The sequence below is a fragment of the Salminus brasiliensis genome, chromosome 11 (genome assembly GCF_030463535.1).
Source record: "Salminus brasiliensis chromosome 11, fSalBra1.hap2, whole genome shotgun sequence".
Lineage (NCBI taxonomy): Eukaryota > Metazoa > Chordata > Actinopteri > Characiformes > Bryconidae > Salminus > Salminus brasiliensis.
Genome location: NC_132888.1, coordinates 11,540,937 through 11,560,619, shown reverse-complemented (window position 1 = coordinate 11,560,619; position 19,683 = coordinate 11,540,937). Strand labels below are relative to the sequence as shown.

General features: G+C 41.6%; 1 protein-coding gene across 1 annotated transcript; it reads left to right on the top strand.

Annotated features, from left to right (window-relative positions):
* Positions 1–4,488: 4,488 nt before the first annotated feature.
* rab4b (RAB4B, member RAS oncogene family) lies at positions 4,489–19,216 on the top strand. The gene is made up of 8 exons (XM_072691692.1): positions 4,489–4,673; positions 12,154–12,234; positions 12,796–12,910; positions 12,997–13,059; positions 14,459–14,613; positions 15,691–15,786; positions 16,000–16,176; positions 16,436–19,216. The coding sequence occupies exons 1-7, from the start codon at positions 4,658–4,660 to the stop codon at positions 16,113–16,115; spliced, it is 642 nt and encodes a 213-aa protein (XP_072547793.1). The 5' UTR covers positions 4,489–4,657; the 3' UTR covers positions 16,116–16,176; positions 16,436–19,216.
* Positions 19,217–19,683: the final 467 nt, after the last annotated feature.

Genomic DNA, 19,683 nt, shown 5'->3' with positions numbered 1-19,683 from the left:
AGTCTACTCAGGTTTTAGTAGAGCTCAGTAACACTGAGGTAAATAACTGATCAGCACAGTGATTTATCCGTCTACACAGGCTTGTTTACCAACAAAAGTAAAAAGTAACTGTAATCTGAGCACTGCATTATGAAAAGTGTAATGTGGCCAAAATACAGATTTCCAATACTTGTATTCTCAAGTATATACATCTAACCTTGCATATGTATATTTAACTGTATGTGCGTGTGGGCGGGTGCAGTGGAGAAGTGCAGTCTTACTCAGCTCTAATCTTGTCTCCTGTGTTAACGAAATGCCCAAGGTCAATAGCACGGCTGCTTTTGCAGTCTAAACAAAGGCAGCCTTTAGGTGTCACTGCCTCGTACCGAAGCCGGGGCTTTGGTCTTTCCCGGTGTGGCGGGGCATCTCTCTCTGCCCCCTTCATTCTGAGTTTAGACAACTTTAAGAAAACATCCGTGCCCTCACACGACGCTTCCTCCTCCTTTTAATCTCTGAGACAAAAAGAGCTTTTAAAAAGGGCTGAAGAGGTTTGGGGAGAGGGGATCTGTCTCAGGAGAACAAAGATGGGGGGAAACCACAGAGATAGTGGTAGAGGGGCTCTGTAATTTATCACCTGTTACCCCTGGGCGGTCCTGCATGACAGGAGCTCTGAGGGTATGTAAGTGTTTGTGAATGTGTGTGCAGCAGGAGAACGTGGGTACAGGAGATGTGGGGGATTTGTTTCTTTGTGTTTTAAGATCAGCAGAGGTGGAAAATAAATCCTTCCCAGAACTTGTATCCTGTCTGGACACTTCTGCTGTTGGTTTGAGCTAAATTTATTTAGTAGGAAACTTTGCAGAGTCAGTAAGCTTGACTCCTAAAACAGCCTAGGGCCCACTGGCAGGCCAAAAGTGTCATTACAAACTTCTATTACAAGAGAATAGCTCCACCAGCTTGTACAGAAGTCCCTGTAGTTACTAAGTAATACGCCTTAGTGTGTAATAAGCCTTAGGAGTGTTAAGGGGTTAAACCTACTGTACTCCTCTAGTGAATGGCTATTGGAGCAATACAGCTAGTTGTGAAGTCAAGGCCTAAACCAGGTCTTCTGGAGAAGTAACACACTATGGGGGAGTGTTGTGGCCTTTCAGCAGTAGGCAGGACATGGGGACTCTAGTGGGAAAATGGAATGATTAACTGTGGTTTCACTGCCACCTAGTGCTTGGCAGAAGGTAAAGCCATTGCTTGGCTGAAATCTATTTGAATATATTACTGTATGTCTGTTCCAAAAGGAGTCATCATTAACTTTTACGTGACTATTTTAGAACTTGTTTTTAATCTATCTGTTAAACAGACAGTGTTTGTTGCCATGCATTTAATACTGATGTATGTGAATTCACTTCGTTCTGATTGGAAAACCATTCCCACTTAATAAAGTTGTTAAAAAGCTTCTTCCGAGATGCATTAGAACAACCCTAAAGAAAAAAGTTAAAATAGCTTGTAAATGTGCCATAGATTTAACTAAAGTCTAGATACACTATATGTTCAAATGTTTGTGGACATCCCTACTAATTTTAAGGTGCACCCTTGCCTCACATATATGTACAAATGCACACGCAGAGCTTGTCAAGGCCCTGTAGGGAAGTATTGCCAGTAGAATAGGACTCTCTGGAACAGATCAACATGAACCTAATCATGGCTAATGCCAGACGTGGACTAGAGAGGTATAAAGCCCCCAGCATTGAGGTGTAGAGCAGTGAAACTGTGGGGATGAGCTGGGGAGTTTGGGATGAGGTGGGATGTTGATGATCCAACATCCTGGCATCACTAACGCTATTGCTGCTGAATGCCCCAACAATGCTCCAACATCTAGTAGAAAGCCCTCCCCTGGACAGTAGAGATAGTTCCTCCAACAGGAGTAACAGGATGGACTCTTTTTAATACCTTTGTTTTCAGAAGAAACGATGAATGTCCATAACGTACAGGTGTCCATATAATGCACCTCACTCTCGAAGGATTTTACATAATTTACATAAAGTCGCTGTCACAGAGTTGGTCCATTCAACATGAAACTGTTGAAACTGGCACAGTGTAAAGAACAACTGCCAGATTCAGATGGATATGAGACAAACTCCTTTTAAGAGTCTCAAGAGTCTGCTGATGACGCCATCTATAAAGCATAGAGAGTGTGTGTCAGTGTTTGATTCAGTGCACTGTGGCGTTATGAGTGTATTGTAGATTTAGTAGACAAATAAGATAAGATAAGATAAGATAAGATAGTCCTTTATTAGTCCCGCAGTGGGGAAATTCTCAGTGTAACAGCAGAAAGGGATAGCAAGACACTCAGTAACAAAAATTTAGATAAATAATTTACACTATATACACAATATAAATAAGAATTTAAAAAGCAATAACAAAATTATTTACAGCAAAAGACTCTTAATTGCACATGGGGGGGGGGATATTGCACATAGTAATGCCTGAACATGAAAATGTGTGAGTAGTTAAGTGTGTGTGTATGTGGTTCGCTGGGAGCAGTGCTGGTTGTGCAGTCTGACAGCAGCAGGAATGTAGATTTAGATAAGTATGTTTCAATAAGCAAAACTAACTGAAGCATTAGTGGACCGGTCTAATGTGTGCCAAAAAAGGTTGCCTGCAACTGTCAGGATGATAGGGTCCAGATCCATTCATCTAATTAATACACTGCAATGAATTTACACCTGAGATGTAATCACGGGTTTGATTTTTTTCTGCAGCTGTTGTGATTTTAGTCTGAGGCGCCCGTTTTACGCGTTAGGTGTGCTTTTAATTTCAATTTCGATGCATCTTTTAACATTTTTCCTTATCATTTTTGCACAAAGAAAAAGGATTTGCTGGTGGGTGTACCAGCTTTTGTAAGGTGTGCCATTTGGTGTGACAGCATATTGTGGGTCAGTATGGTGGCTGCTTTTGCATGTGGGATTAGTGTGCCAGTACCTTGTACACCTCCTGTTGTTGTGACAGCTGACATATCATATAGGTCAACTTGGATTACTGATCGGTGTGCCATCTACTTTAAAAAATGCCTGTTGGTGTGTCGGCTGATTCAAGATATTCCGGTTGGATGTGTTGTTTTGTGTGCCATGCCAGTTGGTAAACTGGCTGACTTGGATTTACATGATGGATTGCAGGTTGGATTGCTGGCTGCTTTTGCATGTGCAGTTGGAGATCCAGCACATCATACAGCAGCCAGTTGGGGTGCCAGCTGCTTTAGGATGCGCTGGGTGGTGTGTCATCTATGTAAGATGGGATGGTTGATGATGGTTGCCAGCTGCTGCGGCAGATGTGTACCAAACCTGCCGGGGCAGCCTTGGTCAAATGGTTAGAGAAGTGGGCTTGAGACCGGAAGGTCACCGGTTTGAATGCTACCAGCAGGTAAGAATTGGGGGTGGAGTGTATCCTCCATCAACCCACAGCTAAAGTGCCCTTGAGCAAGGCACCTAACCGTTGGGCGCTGGTGTTGGCTGCTGGAGTTGGCTGCCCACCGCTGTGTGTGTGTGTGTGAGTGTGTGTTCACTATCACGGATGGGTCAAATGCATACCTGCACCTTGCACCATGCACCTCTAGGATGTGCCAGTTGGTGTTCTGGCTGCTTTAGGATGTGGTGCTGTTACATGTGCCGGTTGGTATATCTGCTTTAAGATGTGCCAGAATCAATCCTGTACTACTGGCTTAGATTTCTTAAAAGAAGAGAAGAAAGCAGAAAGCTGACAATCAAGAGCCTGTGACAAACAGCTGTTAATTGATTCAAAGCTTTAGATAACATTCACAGAAGGACAGTGTGTAAAGCCAGTACAGACTAGCTGGTCGTTAGTTTTCGGTGTAAAGTTTTGAAACTAGTGAACTGAATGCTCGGCGTTGTCATTTTAAAACTGCGTGATCACGCACTCGCCGATTGGACGTGATGTGAAGTTCGGATCAGTTGGAAACGAACCGATTCTTTAGGACTGTTCGTCTCATTCAATCGAAAGAAGGATTCAGTGAGTCATTGATTCACATGTCAAGCCAACTCTATTCCCAGGTGTACGTACAAGAACTGTCCCGGAACAGTTCAATGAAGCCTTGTTTCATTCTTTTCTACGTTTTGGTAGCAGGTTTCATAAATCGGCTTATTTGGCCAAGACGTGTTGAAAATGTGCTTATTTATTTATAACAAATATATAACTTTTTTATAACATAAATATTTTATATAGTGTAACCCTATTATGTATATTACATGTGTGTATTTTTCCAAAAAAATATATATTATATTCAGTTAATTTACATATGTGTATGTGTTGAAAAAAAACCTAAATAAGGGTATATATTCACGGCGAATACATACACTTATACTTAAATATGCACAAACTGGAACATATAAATATAATCTTACTTAAATATACGTTAAAAAATGGTTAGTCTGCTAAAAAAAACGTCAGCTTCAGTCCGATCCAAAGGAATCGGTTCAAAAGAACGATTCGTTCCTGATTCGACCGTCGCTAGTCGTAAAACAGAGCGGTGTGGCGGTGGTAGGGAAGTAGCTAGCCTGCTGGCTAACGGCGGTGGAAACGAAGTAATAACAAAGTACTGCTTAGAGAGGGAAGACCACCAAATTATCGCCAGAGTCCAGCTGAGTCCAGGCCTTTCCAAAGCGGGGTCGACATGTCAGAGACATACGGTAATGTGAGCTAGCTACACATCCTAGCAGTTCGCTAGCGGGCTAATGCAGATAGGCTAGCTAGTTGGACTGTTAGCCTGCAGCTTGTTGACAGCAGTAAGAAGCTGGAGGTGTTGACAGCTGGGTCTCCCAGCCTCCAGGTGTACAGCAGAAGGGGGTTATGTATACCTGACATTTCCCCCATGTAGAGACAGAGCTGCTGGGGGATTCAGGGTGTCTGTGGCTGCGATTCGCATCCGGTTCCAAGATGGAAGTTGGAGAGCTAGCGCTAGCCAGGTCAGCTAGCCTTAGCTATCTAGCTGTATTGCGGTTGGTGTGAAGTCTGTCTGGTTGGTGTAGAAGACTGTGTTGTCTTTATATCTTTACCTTTTAAAATTGCGCAGTGCGGTTGCACTATAATCTGCTATACGCTAATTACATGAGCTACATGTCCAAATGTTTGTGGACAGCCCTTCTAATGAATGCGTTCAGCTACTCGAAGTTGCACTCGTTACTGATCCAGATGTTCAGTTGCACACACGGCTTTTTGTCTAGTCTCTGTAGAGAAGAGGCTGTTAGCACTAAAATAGGACTCTCTGGAGCAGATGCACATGAGAGGATTGGCACCATGCCTAATGCCAGGCGTGGGCTGGAGGGGTATTAAGCCCCCCAGCAGTGAGCAGTGGAGCAGTGGAGCAGTAGAGCTGCTCCATCCAATACTTCTGGGATGAGTTTAGGAGTTGGGGAGGAGGTGGAGTGGTGATCATCCAAACAAACTGACCGAACTAGCTAACTTTCTTGTCGCTGGATGCAATCAAATCCTCACAGCTATGCGCCAAAAATCTAGGAGAATGCCTTTCCTTTACATTAGGAACACGTCACTCAACAAAAGCAGAGGGAACTCATTTTTAAATACCCTCGATTCAGAAGAAACGATTAATATGAATAGGCAGGTGTCCCTTTACTTTTGTCCAAATAGTGTTTACAGTGTAACAGCTGTTAGGAAGCTAGCTTGTAACTAGCAGAGGCAGGGAGCTAGCTAGGTAAGCCAGCTTAGCAAATTAGCTCATATATAGCATTAGGTCATCAGCCAGAGAAGTACCATGATCATCAGAGCCATTTCTAATGAAACACGCTCAGTTCTCTGGTGGTTTTCTCACACTGCTGGTTCTTGCCCTCTCCGAGTCATTCATGACGGCACGTACACGTTTTAAAGCAAGCCAGAAGCTTTTCTTTGAATGTGGGTTTCTGTGGATGTTGAATCGCACGACTGATGTAAGACACTTGTAGCATGTTGAAACTGTTGTTGGATGCGGGTGTTTGCGCAACTGAGGCATTTGTAGCCCTGATATGGTGAAGATCAAGTATGAGCTCATGGAATATCTGTTTACCACACCTGAGTGTTCCTCCAGGTGTTTGGGTTTTAGAATTTAGAGCTGACTTGATGGTCACAGATCATTCATAACATTACCACCACCTGCCTAATATCATCTAGGTCCCACTTGTGCCAGCACAACACCTCTGACCTGTCGAGACAACGACTCCAAAAGACCTCTGAAGGTGTCCTGTGGTATCTGGCACCAAGTCTGGCACTCCTGTTGGGAGGTGGCGCCTCCGTGTGTGTCAGTGAGCCTCTGGTGCCCATGACCGAGTAGCCAGTTTACAGATTGTCCTTCCGTGGAGCACTTTTGATTAATCAAAGCAAATCAGATGTATATAATGTTTTGTAACTGGCATTGTCACACATTAACTTTACAGGAAATAGTATATGCACTGACCACTGCATACCAGGGGGAAATAAAACCCACAAGACCTGCCTGATGTATTGGAGATGCTCTGACCCAGTCGTGTGGCCATCACAATTTGGCTCTTGTGAAAGTGGCTCAGATTCTTATGTTTTCCCATTTGTCCTGCTTTTAACTCCTTCATCACCTTCAGGAGATGATTGTTCACTCGCTCCCCCCCTCTACAGATGCCCCCCCCCCCTACAGATGCCAGTGTAGACGTTTTTCCCTTTCACCAGGTACTAATGTTCTAGCTGACCGGTGGATGTCTTAATTCTACAAGCAGTAGTGCTCTCTCCAGGTGTTAAGTTTGTATTTATGGGATTGTATTGGATGTAGCTGTTTGTCTCATTAAGCCACCTTAAATTTAGACCTGTGAGATCACATGACACAAGTCACTGTTCAGTCCACAGAGGTTGTCTCTCTTCCTCTTTCTTGCCTTTCTTGTGTCTAATCTGTTGCCTAATGTATTTGCACTAAAGTATGATTAAATATTCATATGGATATCAGTTTCAGGTTGCAGATACCCCCCCACCCCCACCCCCAACTGAAATCGAGCTCTGTTTCTTCCGTTCTCGCTTAGCTTTAGCCAGATAGGTAATAGTGTATGTCTTTCAAAGGCACAATAATTGTAATTGGCCTATTGATATCTTTGGCTAGTTTTACATGTAGCTTTCAAGACTTACATGTAGCTTTGCTGACTTTGCAACATCTAGGACTAATAAGGCCTATGTGGAATCAGGTATAGGAAGTACACTGTTTGTGTCGTCCCATGATGCTAATGTTCGGTTTAGTGCTTCTTATAACCTAATACTTCATAAGCTAGTAGCATTGCTGTTGCCACACAGTTAGGTGTCATAGTGTGTGTCATGCTGTTTTGTAATTCTTTACACTTCCAGAATAACCCCCAGGATCATATAAAAGACATATTAAGGAGTAATTATTCTGGATGTTCCAGAAGTTGTAAGGTGTATGTTTCAAAGAAAATAATCATTTATCACGATAATCTACTTTGGAAGACTGTTTTATCAGCAATGCTTTTAGTACTAATACTTTTAAACTGTCTGTTTTTGTAATCTTGGGGTAGAGGTGGCTCAGCGGTTACAGCACTGGGCTATTGGTGTGTGTGTGTGTGTGTGTGTGTGTGTGTGTGTGTGTGTGTGATTGTGTGTGCGCGCCCCCCCGCCCCCCCGCAATGGGTGCAACTTAAAGCAGCTGAATGCATTCATTAAAAGATGTGTCCACTAACATTTGGACATGTAGTGTATGTAAGAAAACTCTTTCGATAACCAAGTCGTTTGTCGGACCTGCATGCCTTACTTGCATCCTGTGGTGAACAGCCATATGCAGGTTAAGTAGGTCTGATGTGTGTGTGTGCACACACACAGTCATTCCGATACTTTGTTCTGATGCTTTACTCTGAAAGTTTGGAAATCCCCTTTAGTTGCACACAAGTTGTTCAAACAATCAAAACAGATTAGACCAAATCAAAAGAGAGACCAGCACTTTCACATATTCTTTTCATTAAGTGTTAAAAAACAAAGAACAGGGATTGGATTTAAGGTAAGGTTTACACTCCACTCCCTGTTGTGCCGGTTTTGATAAAGATGCAAATAGTTGAGCATGCATGGTAGAACCTGATAACTACTGGAGTGATGTTTATTTAGGTAACCTGCCCCCCCCCCCCCCCCCCCCCCCAGTAGCTGAGGAAATACTTTTTATTCAGTAATTCCTTTATTACCTGTTTACCAGCACGATAAACGCATATAGTTATAATATAGTTATGATATAGTTGTAATAAAATTGTCCATCTCTCAAAACTCAACACTAAATGATAAGGTAGACCAGAGTTAATGAAGCAGGGTGTGATTACAATAGCTCAGTTTCATTTTCCATGGAGGAAAGCTTGACGTTTTGTTGTCAGAGTACACATGAACATACAACACGTAACATGCGGTATGTGGAGTTCTTTGGTTATAGCGAGGGTGTTGGCTTAATGAGCTTGCCTAGCACACAGTTCATGAAGTGTGGTAAGTATAATTAATCTGATTAGCTTTATTTCCTGTGTGAAAATATTACTGGGTATGTACTTGTAAACAGTGAAAAACTTTTCTGCTGAACTGGCACTTGTGCATTTTCTGGTGGTTGGTGTGGCGCAACAGCTAACACCACTACCCGCCACTGAGCTACCACACCATGTGGGAGACTGGGGTTCGATTCCCGGGCTGGGTGGCTGGGTGACTGGGTGACTGACATCAACTGGGTGACTGACACCAATAAGAGTCCTTGGGCAAGACTCCTAACACTACACTGACCCACCTCTGTAATACGGGTTACCTTGTAAGTCGCTCTGGATGGTCTGCTAAATGCCATAAATGTAAGTTGTAAGATCTGATGATGTACGTGACTACATTCTAAAAAATAGTTAATAAACGTTTAATTTACAGCCCTGTTGGGCGATACATCGCCTAACAAAATGAAATACTTGGCAGTATTGACATTACAGTAATGACATTATCGACTTTTCACACAGTATAGAGACATGTAAGTGTGAGTGTGTTATTTACCTGAACACCTACCTGTAAAACTCACCTGTCTGTTTCCTACTAGACTCAGCAAAAGGGAGGCAGAGCACAGGGAACTCAGTCATGATCATGCCGGAGGGTCCATGGGTAGCTCATGAAAGGGGTGATGTCGCTAACCTAGGTCACAGAAAACAGAGCAGGACTGGCTAGGAAATGTGTGCCCTGTATTAAAACACCTGGTAATATCACACATTAATGCCTTGAGATATGATTTTATTTACCCTTGTTTTTAAATCCACTCTTATAGGACAGCAACACGCCTGCAGAGTGGAATGATTCAGCTCAGGTGATGCAGGGGTGGGGCTAACCCTATAAGAGGTAGGGGAAAGGTCTAGTAGGGGTTAGCTCGAGGATACTCCCCTCAGATTGCAAGGAGACGGGAGTAGAGCTAAAGCTTTTTATTCCTTTTTTCTTTCCATCATGCAAATCTAATGGCTTATAGCTTAAGGTTTCCGGGTGGCACACATGCTTTTAAAATTACTTTATTTACCCTAATGGCGAATACAGTGTATTATTAAAAAAAAGTAACTGTCCCGAATCTTTGTACGAATATGTGTACCATTGCACCGTTAGTAAACGTGACTGCGCAAAATGATGCATGCTCCTAGATAATGCAACTCTCCATAAAGTCGAAGAGATGCAGCCATTAATCAGCCATTAATCAAACAACATACAGTTCTTAAACCATTATTAAATAAAGTAAATTTTATTAACTTAGTTAGTGTTATTGTATTATTATGCTAATAATAGTGGCAGTGGTGGCTCAGCGGTTAGAGCACCGGGATATCGATAACAGGGTTGTGGGTTCGATTCCCGGGCTCGGCAAGCTGCCACTGTTGGGCCCTTGAGCAAGGCCCTTTACCCTCTCTGCTCCCAGGGCGCTGGAGTTGGCTGCCCACCGCTCTGGGTGTGTGTCTGTACTCACTGCCCCTAACACGTGTGTGTGTGTGTGAGTGTGTGTTCACTACCAGATGGGTTAAATGCGGAGGACACATTTCGCTGTACGCTGTACAGTGACAAATACGTGCACCTTTACCTTTATATATATATATATATATATATCAGTGGCATAAAATTATCTTTAAATGACAATAATATTGGTAATTGCAATTAGTTCTGCAATGCTATACCATATATTAAAATGATGGCCGGCCTAGTCTTTGTTTAATAGTGGTGGTTCAGAGTACATTTGCCTGGAAGTCTCAATCTCCTTTCATTATTCCAGTATTATGCTGCCCATGCCCATCCTGAATCCTGTTCGTTTAAAGCGCTGCTGGCCACATCCGCTTCTGGAATGAATCCCGCTTGTGTTCAGAGCATTGTGGTCAAGCGATTGCTTGCCCTACGCACATAAATCACGCCTCCCTCAGTATAAAGGACTTTTTCTGACCGCTGTGCTCAGGCAAGTCGACACCTCGACCCTGTGCTCAGCTGCGTGGGAGGGGTCAAGATCAGTTTCGGTCTGCCTGCACATCTGCATGCCCCTTTAGCATACAACCATGATGATGTCATTTGCTGCTCGTTGTAGTGTGTGTGTGTGTGTGTGTGTGTGTGTGTGTGTGTGTGTGTGTGTGTGTGTGTGTGTATTGTTTGGCGCTGTGACAATATGTGACAGACTGAAGGTGTTATTTAGCGATCTGGAGTCTGGATTGCTGTGACAAATTTCCAGCAGCTCTTCACCCAAAGGAGTGTCAGCTTCTTGCTTTTGTGTTCTGCTTTTTTAATTACCACTCTTCATCTGTTTCGGTCACACCACCAGTCTCTAATGAAACTGCCAGTTTCATCAGACCAGAGCACTTCCCAAAGCACACAAGCTGTTTTTGTAGCCTACACGGTATTGTGGTGCTATTGTTGAGAACCACACTGATCTACCTTGACTTGTTTATCTGTTGTTGTACCATCAGTCAAAGCTTTCAAAGCTAATTACTAGTCCGCTTCCAGAAGAAACCTAGGAACACACACTCCTAAACATGAGAGTGCCAACAGGGTTCTTTAAAATGATGACACAGAACCACCGCTTTTTTAAAGATACTGTTGTATTTTTTTAAAACTAATTCTTCTTAATTGGATTTTTAGCATCCATTTGGACAATTATTTAAATGCATTTCCAGTATTTAGGAAGGAACAGAGAATATGTATGATCTAGTCATCAAGTACAGGAAAAGTATCTTAACGGTCATCTGTAATTATCAGTTATGTGCTGCAGATGGAGAAGAAGCATCCACTAAAGGTTAGGTATAGGTAAGATAAGGAGGAGAAGATGCTGGTTAAAATATAGACCGTATAACTTGGAATACTGAATGTTTGAGATGGGCTGATCAGTGTTTTTGAGGCAAGACGGCCATATTCACTATTTGTGTTGGACACGGATAGAATTTAACCCATCTGTGCAGTAAACATACACATGCCCCTCCCCACTTGTTAATCAGCTGATTACGAATACAGATGGAGGGCGGGGCTAGATACCACATAACCATGGCAACGTATCATTGTGCTGGACATTTGTAAAACTTCATGGACTGTCTCTTTAGATGGCCTGAACTTTGTTTCTTTAAATCCACCTTATTTAAAACGCTGCCAGACGTGAATTACACTTCCCAACTGTAGTGGGAGCCTGGGAGCGAAATGCCAACTCTCACCTAATGGTGATTGACTGAAACAATAAATAAATAAATAAATAATGCCTGTTGCCTTGTTGGTGATGTGTAGCTAAATCAACTTTAAAATACATTTATGATTTTTATTTAAGCCAAACAGAAAATCATGTGCTTTGGTCAGATTTCTTTTCCCAGTAATTTTACTTCCTGAGCATGTTGATAAAATTGCTGTGGAGTAGCCAGACTTTCCGATATGGTGTATCAGTAAAGAACCATGATTTTTGACACTGTGGCTATTTGGACTGTGGAGTAAGGTTGCCATGTGAAGTATCAGACCTCTGAGGAAAAAGTGAAAAAAACGTACATAATGAAGGTAGGAGGGTTGAAGACCTATCCTTAGGTAATAAACTGGATGGAGATTGAATGAAGAGGGGCTTCGAGCACTTCACACACCCCCCCGCGAGTTCTCATCTCTTCACTCTGTCTTTCCCCCTTCTCTGATATCTCTCTCGCTCTCTCTCTCTCATGGTTTCAGATTTCCTGTTCAAGTTCCTTGTGATTGGCAGTGCGGGGACTGGAAAATCCTGCCTTCTTCACCAGTTCATCGAGAACAAGTGTAAGGGCTTACCAGTGCTTTCCTCTACATACAAATTCTCACACTCTGCTTCTTCAATGAAATAATGACCTTTAATTCCCATAAGTGTCAGCAGCATGAGAGAAAGGCCTTGTCTGTAAAAGCTCTTTGAAGGAACAGTACTTTTGAATGCTTTTGAAATGTGAATTAGGCTCTTAAAGAGAGATCATCTGAAAAGGGTTAGTGAAAAGTGCACTGTCAGGGAGCATAGAAAATCCTCTGCTGACATGTATAATGCAGAAACTTTTAAACTGATCATAGCAAACAGCCCTTTATTCATCTAAATGATGGAATAAATTAAAGTAAAAATAAATAAAAATGCTGAAATGGATAAACCTGGCTCAACAGTTTTGTATGGGCCAGTTAGCATGGTCCACAAACAGCCACTGACCTTCTTTTGTTATCATATTTGGCAAAAGAATTATTTTAAATGGGGCCTTAAATTAATTCTATATAAATAAGAACATATAACTTGATGACTTAAAAACTTAACTTAAAGACATGTAAACTAATCTATGCAATGTGATTGTATGATTTTTACAGTCAAACAAGACTCCAATCACACTATTGGTGTGGAATTTGGCTCCAGAGTCGTTAACGTTGGTGGCAAAACGGTCAAACTGCAGATCTGGGACACAGCAGGGCAGGAACGCTTCAGGTAATCGCATGTGTTTGGTTGCTCTAATAAGGGTGAAGTCAACTGTTTGTACTTACATAATGGTACCTTTTTGTGATGTGTCATAGGTCAGTGACTCGAAGCTACTACCGTGGAGCAGCTGGGGCGCTTCTTGTGTATGACATAACAAGGTATGAGGGAACTATCAGAAGTCACTTTTACATTTAGCTCTAGTTTTCCTGAATTGGAGCCAATAGGCTTGAGCTTAGTCATGGTTTTAGTCCCTGGTACATCACTCCTCTTCAGAGCATCTCTTTTATTTACATCCACACTCATATGTTTTTAAGTTGGATAGAAATTCTAGCACTTTAAATTTCTGGGCATTATTTTGTTAGAGCTTTGCAACTATTAAGGAAATTCATGTCTGCACACAAACACAATGTTAATATTTTAATTCATAAAATATTGTGTTTTTTGAATAAGTCTTGTATTTTATTGAATAACTGATCACTAGCATGTACGGGATCTGTAGATGCAAATGTCTTTCAACGATTGAGATATAGCAGATAGACCCAGCTGTTCACTTCTGCGGCAGTAACGTAAGTGGAGGGCGGCTGTAGTGTTTTATTTGATAAGCCCCGGGTTGCCATGGCGCTGTCATGGTAATGGAGATGGAGGGAATGGCCTGATATAGAGCGACAGGGCTGTAATAAAATGTCATCTTCAGGCAGGCAGTAGCCCAGAAGAGGTCTAGTCTATTAGATAGTGCATTGACTGGGCTCTGAGCATAAACTGAGTGGAAGGGTAAAGGAGAGGAGAAACTCCTGTGATGGATTATGTATATGTTTTGAGGGGTAGTACAATAAAGAAAGTGTGTGTGTGTGTGTGTGTGTGTGTGTGTGTGTGTGTGTGTGTGTGTGTGTGTGTGTGTGTGTGTGTGTGTGTGTGTGTGTGTGTGTGTGTGTGTGTGTGTGTGTGTGTGTGTGTTAACAGCTGCAGCCCAAGCCTGCACCACAATCCGTAAAGAGCTTTAAGAAAAACAGTCTCTTATTTCTCAGCATAGGCTCATGGTTTCCATGGTGAGGGGTGATTTATGCAGACAGATGTATAGTGTGAAATTACTCACGTATTACTTAATTGCTTTTCTTTTTTTTTTATTAACAATAGGGTCTCTTAATCTTTTAGTCCATGTATAATCTGAGTCCCAATAGCAAAGCCACAGTTCCGCACTAACTATGAACGACAGTAGTGAACACAACTAGTTGTCCAACCCTTTTGGGTATTAATTACATAAAGCATCTGTGCAGTTGTCTTCACTCCCAAGAAAGTTCCAGTCCCACTTGCTTTCTAAAAGTGTGGGACGTCCGGTGTGTATCTCATGTTTTTCTGCCTCACTTGATGCAATACTTAATTGAACATGGAGTAAATTACAGTATAGTTCCATAAAGAGAGAGAGCGCGAGATAGAGCGAGGGGAATGGAAGGGAAATTGTTTGTTTGGATTTTGCCTCATGTAGAAAGCTGGGAACAGAAATGTCAGAATGTGGTATTGGCAGAATGACTCATTTTGTTATGTCTGTGTACTTCTCAGTCGAGAGACCTACAATGCTCTGACTAACTGGCTGACTGACGCACGGACACTGGCCAGCCCCAATATTGTCATCATCCTATGTGGGAACAAAAAGGATTTGGATGCTGACCGTGAGGTCACCTTCCTGGAGGCATCTCGATTTGCCCAAGAGAATGGTGAGCACCCATAAACACCATTCAGATTCATTGTGATTTTCCTGATTCTGCACCATTTAGCTACACAAATCTAACTAAATCTAATGGATGCACTTACAACCTTGGTTAGGTAGTTGGAGGGAATGGGATTTTGATGTGCGTGTACATGCAAATAAAGCGTGATTATTATTATTATTAATAATTACAGCTGTGGAAATGTTTTTCTTGTGAATGAACTGCTGTGTAATCACTCTGACACTGTAGAGTACAAAGTGTCAGCGGTGTGGATATTTCGTTTCAGCAGAGTAAAACAACATTTTAGTTTGCAGTAAAGGTACAGCAAGGCTGAGGTACATCAGGGAAAATGCACAAAAACTTTCTATAACTGATTATTCATTTGTAAACTTGTTTTGGTCATTTATTTAGCCTTTTGAAAGGGAGGAGACAATCCTGGTCCTGGATATTTATCACTCCAGAATGTTCAGGTTCAATACACTCCTCTCTATTATTCAATAAAGAAGGATAGGAGTGAAAGAAATTCAGATATATCTGTGATCATGTGATATTGTGATATTATGTTTTGCAATACTGCATCGATTCTCAAAAACATGCAATTTTTAATTAATAGTTTATATGTAAAGATTGATTGCAGACGAGTTTAAATTCTGAGTTGTATTCAAAAAAAAAAAAAAGGTTTTATGCAATTTGTTGGTGGTTTTTGTTTAATACTAGATGTAGGGATTCGGGGGAAACGGGAGGGAATGGGGCTATCCTAGCAGTTACACTGCTGCCTGGTCTGTGCAGCAGACTCCCGCGGCTGCCTCAACTGCCTCAGAGACGAGTCATCATTCTGGATACCAGAGCCCATTCACAAAAATCTGATTTGGGGTTATAGCTAATCTCTATAGTATTGTAAATCATCAAGACAGGGATTGGGTCATGAAGAATATAAGGCAGCATTAATTATGGTTAAAGTATTTAATCAGTATGTTACCAGTTGTACTTGTTGTACTGTACAAATATCGGTCAGATAGACCTCTTCTCTCTGTACTGTCTTTTATTTGACTGACACTTTTCCCCTTTGCTATTCCACTGTAGAGTTGATGTTTTTGGAGACGAGTGCTTTAACTGGGGAGAATGTGGAGGAGGCCTTTCTCAAATGTGCACGCACAATTCTCAACAAGATCGAGTCTGGTAAGAGAAATAAATCAACAGCTACAAACCGATCTGTCCAGAATGTTTATAACGTACCTCTTTGGATTATAGACCTTTTACCGCAAGTTCTGTTTTGTTCTTTGTTCATTCTGTTATATGATTGTCTCCTTTAGTATCTCTTTAGTATCTGTATTGATTGTTGTCTGGTTTTGAAAGTGTTTTCCTAATGTATAAATGTTTGCACATGTGTAGGTGAACTGGATCCTGAACGAATGGGCTCTGGTATTCAATATGGGGACGCATCTCTGAGGCAGTTGAGGCAGCCGCGGGGATCTGCTGCACAGACCAAGCAGCAGTGTAACTGCTAGGGGTCAGCCCCATTCCCTCCCTTCTCCCCGAATCCCCACATTCCAACGTCCCCTGCTTCAGGTGAGCCCACTACCTTCAAACACTGTTTCAAGAACCAGACTTTAATAGAATCATAAATTTAGCACTTCAGGAGCTTTAATTGAGACTGTTGAGGTACAGTGCACACACACGTTAGTGTGTTATTTGACATTACTAAAAAGAAAAAAAAAAACTGCAGTTTTTGTGCCATGGTCCTTCTGATCAGTAAAGGTTTACAGAGTTATCAGATTTGGAAACTTGGATTTCTCCCTCCATCTAATTCTTGTCTCCTCTCCCTCAGCTCTGCTCCAGGTGTCTCTGGGTTTGCAGGTTAAATCCACCACCTCTGCCCAACGGCGACCCTCCACACCCAGACACATCTGGATCGTTTCTTATGAAGTCCATCTGCAACCTTCACCCACTGACCCAAGGGAGTGGGCTGCTGGTCTTTGGAGAGGTGCCCCTTATTAATTGTGTGGGGGCAGGAAGATGTGATCAGTAGAGGTGACTGGCTAGTGAGACTGCCGCCTTGGTTGCCTAGGGAGGGGTATGATGCTTTGTAGGGATCTTGCAAATTTAACCTTATCCTGTGATTTTTCATATGTACATACACAATCACACTCGCATTGTTTGTGTAGAGTAAACAACCATCAGTCTGATATCTGCGCACTGGGAAAAACAAATCTAGAAGTGGAGATGGGAACATTTCTGTTTCATATAAAATGGCGTAAAACAAATTAACATCTATTAGTCAATTATAACATATCCCAAGATTAAAATGAGTAATAATTGTAGGTGTGCTTGGGTTTTCCTCTGCTTAATTAATGAAAGCAAATTCAATAGGGAGGCTGGTTTAAGCAAGTCTAGTCTTGTTCTGCTATTGGCACAGATCAGAGTTTTGGAGAAAGTTAAATTTGCTGTTTTCTAAGAATACCCAAGCGGTTCCCTGGCTTTGAGGAACTGTTGCTCATAAGATACAGTCAACACTGTGTGTGTATTTACGTCCCTATTTTAGGCCTTGAATGATCATATTCCCTGTAAGTTACCATGTTGACTAAGCACCTAAAGGGAGATATTTCTAGGTAAAAGCACTTGAAGCACAAAGGTGAGACATCCTTAATGACATAGTCAACCTTATCTGGTGCATATCAAATAATCACTGCAACCCCAGCACGGTTTGGGCTCTAAAGGCTATCTTAATGATGACCCGCACAAGCCATCTTCCTTAGCCTTCCCTCCATATGGACCAGGGTCTATTAATATAATCTGAAGTAGCTGGCTGTGTAACTAGTATTGCAATTAGTATTGCAAAAGACTTCGAGTGTCTTGGACACAAAATGGACTGATTTTAATTTCCTGTTTTATCCTCAGCAAAAGAGATCGCTTGTCTTGCAGTTCAGTATCTCTAATCTGTAATGTGGCCCCAAAGTGTAGCACCATAATTGATGGATCCATGCTCTGCCTAGCAACTGTTGACTGGTTGCACAAGCTTTACTGAGTATTGAAGTTTCATTGAATCTAATTATGGCAGTTTTAGCCAATTTTGTTAGGATCAAGTTTAAAACGCTATGCTTTTGAGCTGGACGATGTAAGTAGTTAAAACTACGCATTTGGAAACAGCAGTGATGAATCTGCAATGCTGTAAAGTTAGCTTTCTGTACACAACAACAACAAAAACCTAACCACCCAAACAGCGTGACCATTCGGATATGTGCAAAATGAATGACCTTTGAAATGAATGAATATTAATTAAGGAATTTGGATGAAATCCTATTTATTTCCTCATTTGGGTAAATGGACTTTTAGTTTCAAGCATTTTACAAAGCTTGTCCAACCAGTTGCTACAAAAGTACACGGTTGTGGGCGGAACATGGATAGCTCAATTCATGATGTGGATTCCTGTAGTTCAATTGCTTTTGTGCGGTTCCTCGAGAATGCTTGGAAAAACCACATATTTGTAGTATATTGTGCATCCCAAAAGATTAAGAAGGCTGAATTTTTGCACTGTGTGATAAGCTGAGAACCAGTGCACTGTGTGGTGACTGGAAACCATCCTCATAAAGGCCTCCTGACCAACATGAATGATTAAACCAAGTTTGTTGACTAGTTGGAAGGGGGTGTTAATGCTGGGTTAGATGAATGGCCGGACGGGCTTGTTGTGGGTGTGGCTGCATATGGCAGTTTCAGGTGATGGCCAGGACAGTGCCCTGCCCTCTCCCCAATCACATCCTCATTACCTTCCACAGTTGAGTCCATTTCAGCCTCTGTGTTTTTAAATAATGTCTCTGTAATGTGTGGTGGATCTTCGGTTCTTTTTGTTTGTTTGTTTTCCCTCTGCAAGTGCACTTTTTTTGACTGTTTATATACTGTACCTATAGAATTGTAAAATTTATAGTAATTTAAAATATATGCTGTAATGAGAATTATTCAAGGAGGGATCATTCCTTACTAAAGAACAACTGAGCTTAGTTTGACACCATTTTAGTCATCCAAAATGAAGGAAGGGCTACATGCATACACAAAATATGCACTGGACAGAGAGCTTTTCTGTGTAAACTAGGCAGCGTGCCTCAGTTCACTTGAAAATGCTACCTTTAATCAATATGGCGGCGCGTTCACCCGTCTGCCTAAGCTATTCTGAAGTGCTGTAGTGTGACTAGACAGACTGCAACCACTGTTTCTAGGCCAGTCATAACACAACTAACTAATCAGTGAATGCTGATCTGGCACACATTGATTGGCAAGGGAAGTAAAATAAGGTCTTCTGTGTCCTGCGCCTGGTCTTGAGGTACATGTTTAAGTAACTAAAACTGTGGTCGATGTTACTTTTTATTTGCCTGGTTTTGGGAGCGGTATCTGCAGATGCAGCTCTCTGAACTCAACAAGTCTGAAGAGTTGCCCAAATACTGCAGAAACTCAGTTGTTGCTTAGTAAACAGTGTAATTTTGTTCATCCATAAATACTGTATATCTGAATCATCTATGCTGTAAATAAGATTGAACTTGTCTATTGTTTTGGGGCAGAGGACGCTTGTAATTTTAAAAATTGAGGATATTAAGTAAAGTTTGCTTGTTTTTTTTTTTATGTTACACCTTGAGTGAGTTTTGTGTCCATTATATTTTTTATATATATATATATATATATATATATATATATATAATGTCATGTACAAATACCCTGGTCAAAAAGTCAATAGAAGATGATGCGAAAAAATTAAAGGATCATTATGCCAAAGCCGCAAGCTTTTAACTTTTACCAAGTTCTTAAAGCTTGATTAGCTTGTTCTGGCTATGGATCGCTCGTAGTCATTCATAGTCAAAGCTTGATAAATTCAGACATGGGCTCCTCTAAACAGCTGGCTAGCACTCCATTAGAATAATGATTACATGATGCCCACAAAACAGCAGATCATCAGATTATTTTTAGGTAGCTTTTTTCCAGTTACAGTACATATTGTAATAAAACACATGGAGGTTAACAAGATGGGTGGAGGCTAAGTTGAGTTCTGGAAAAGAGAGAGAGTGAGATATGAATGACCTTCATAGAAGA

What these genes read in the sequence shown, in the direction of transcription:
- rab4b (XM_072691692.1), top strand. An exon ending in GCAGGGCAGGAACGCTTCAG is followed by an intron (nt 12,911 to 12,996) that starts GTAATCGCATGT and finishes GATGTGTCATAG; the next exon opens with GTCAGTGACTCGAAGCTACT. An exon ending in TCTCAACAAGATCGAGTCTG is followed by an intron (nt 15,787 to 15,999) that starts GTAAGAGAAATA and finishes GCACATGTGTAG; the next exon opens with GTGAACTGGATCCTGAACGA.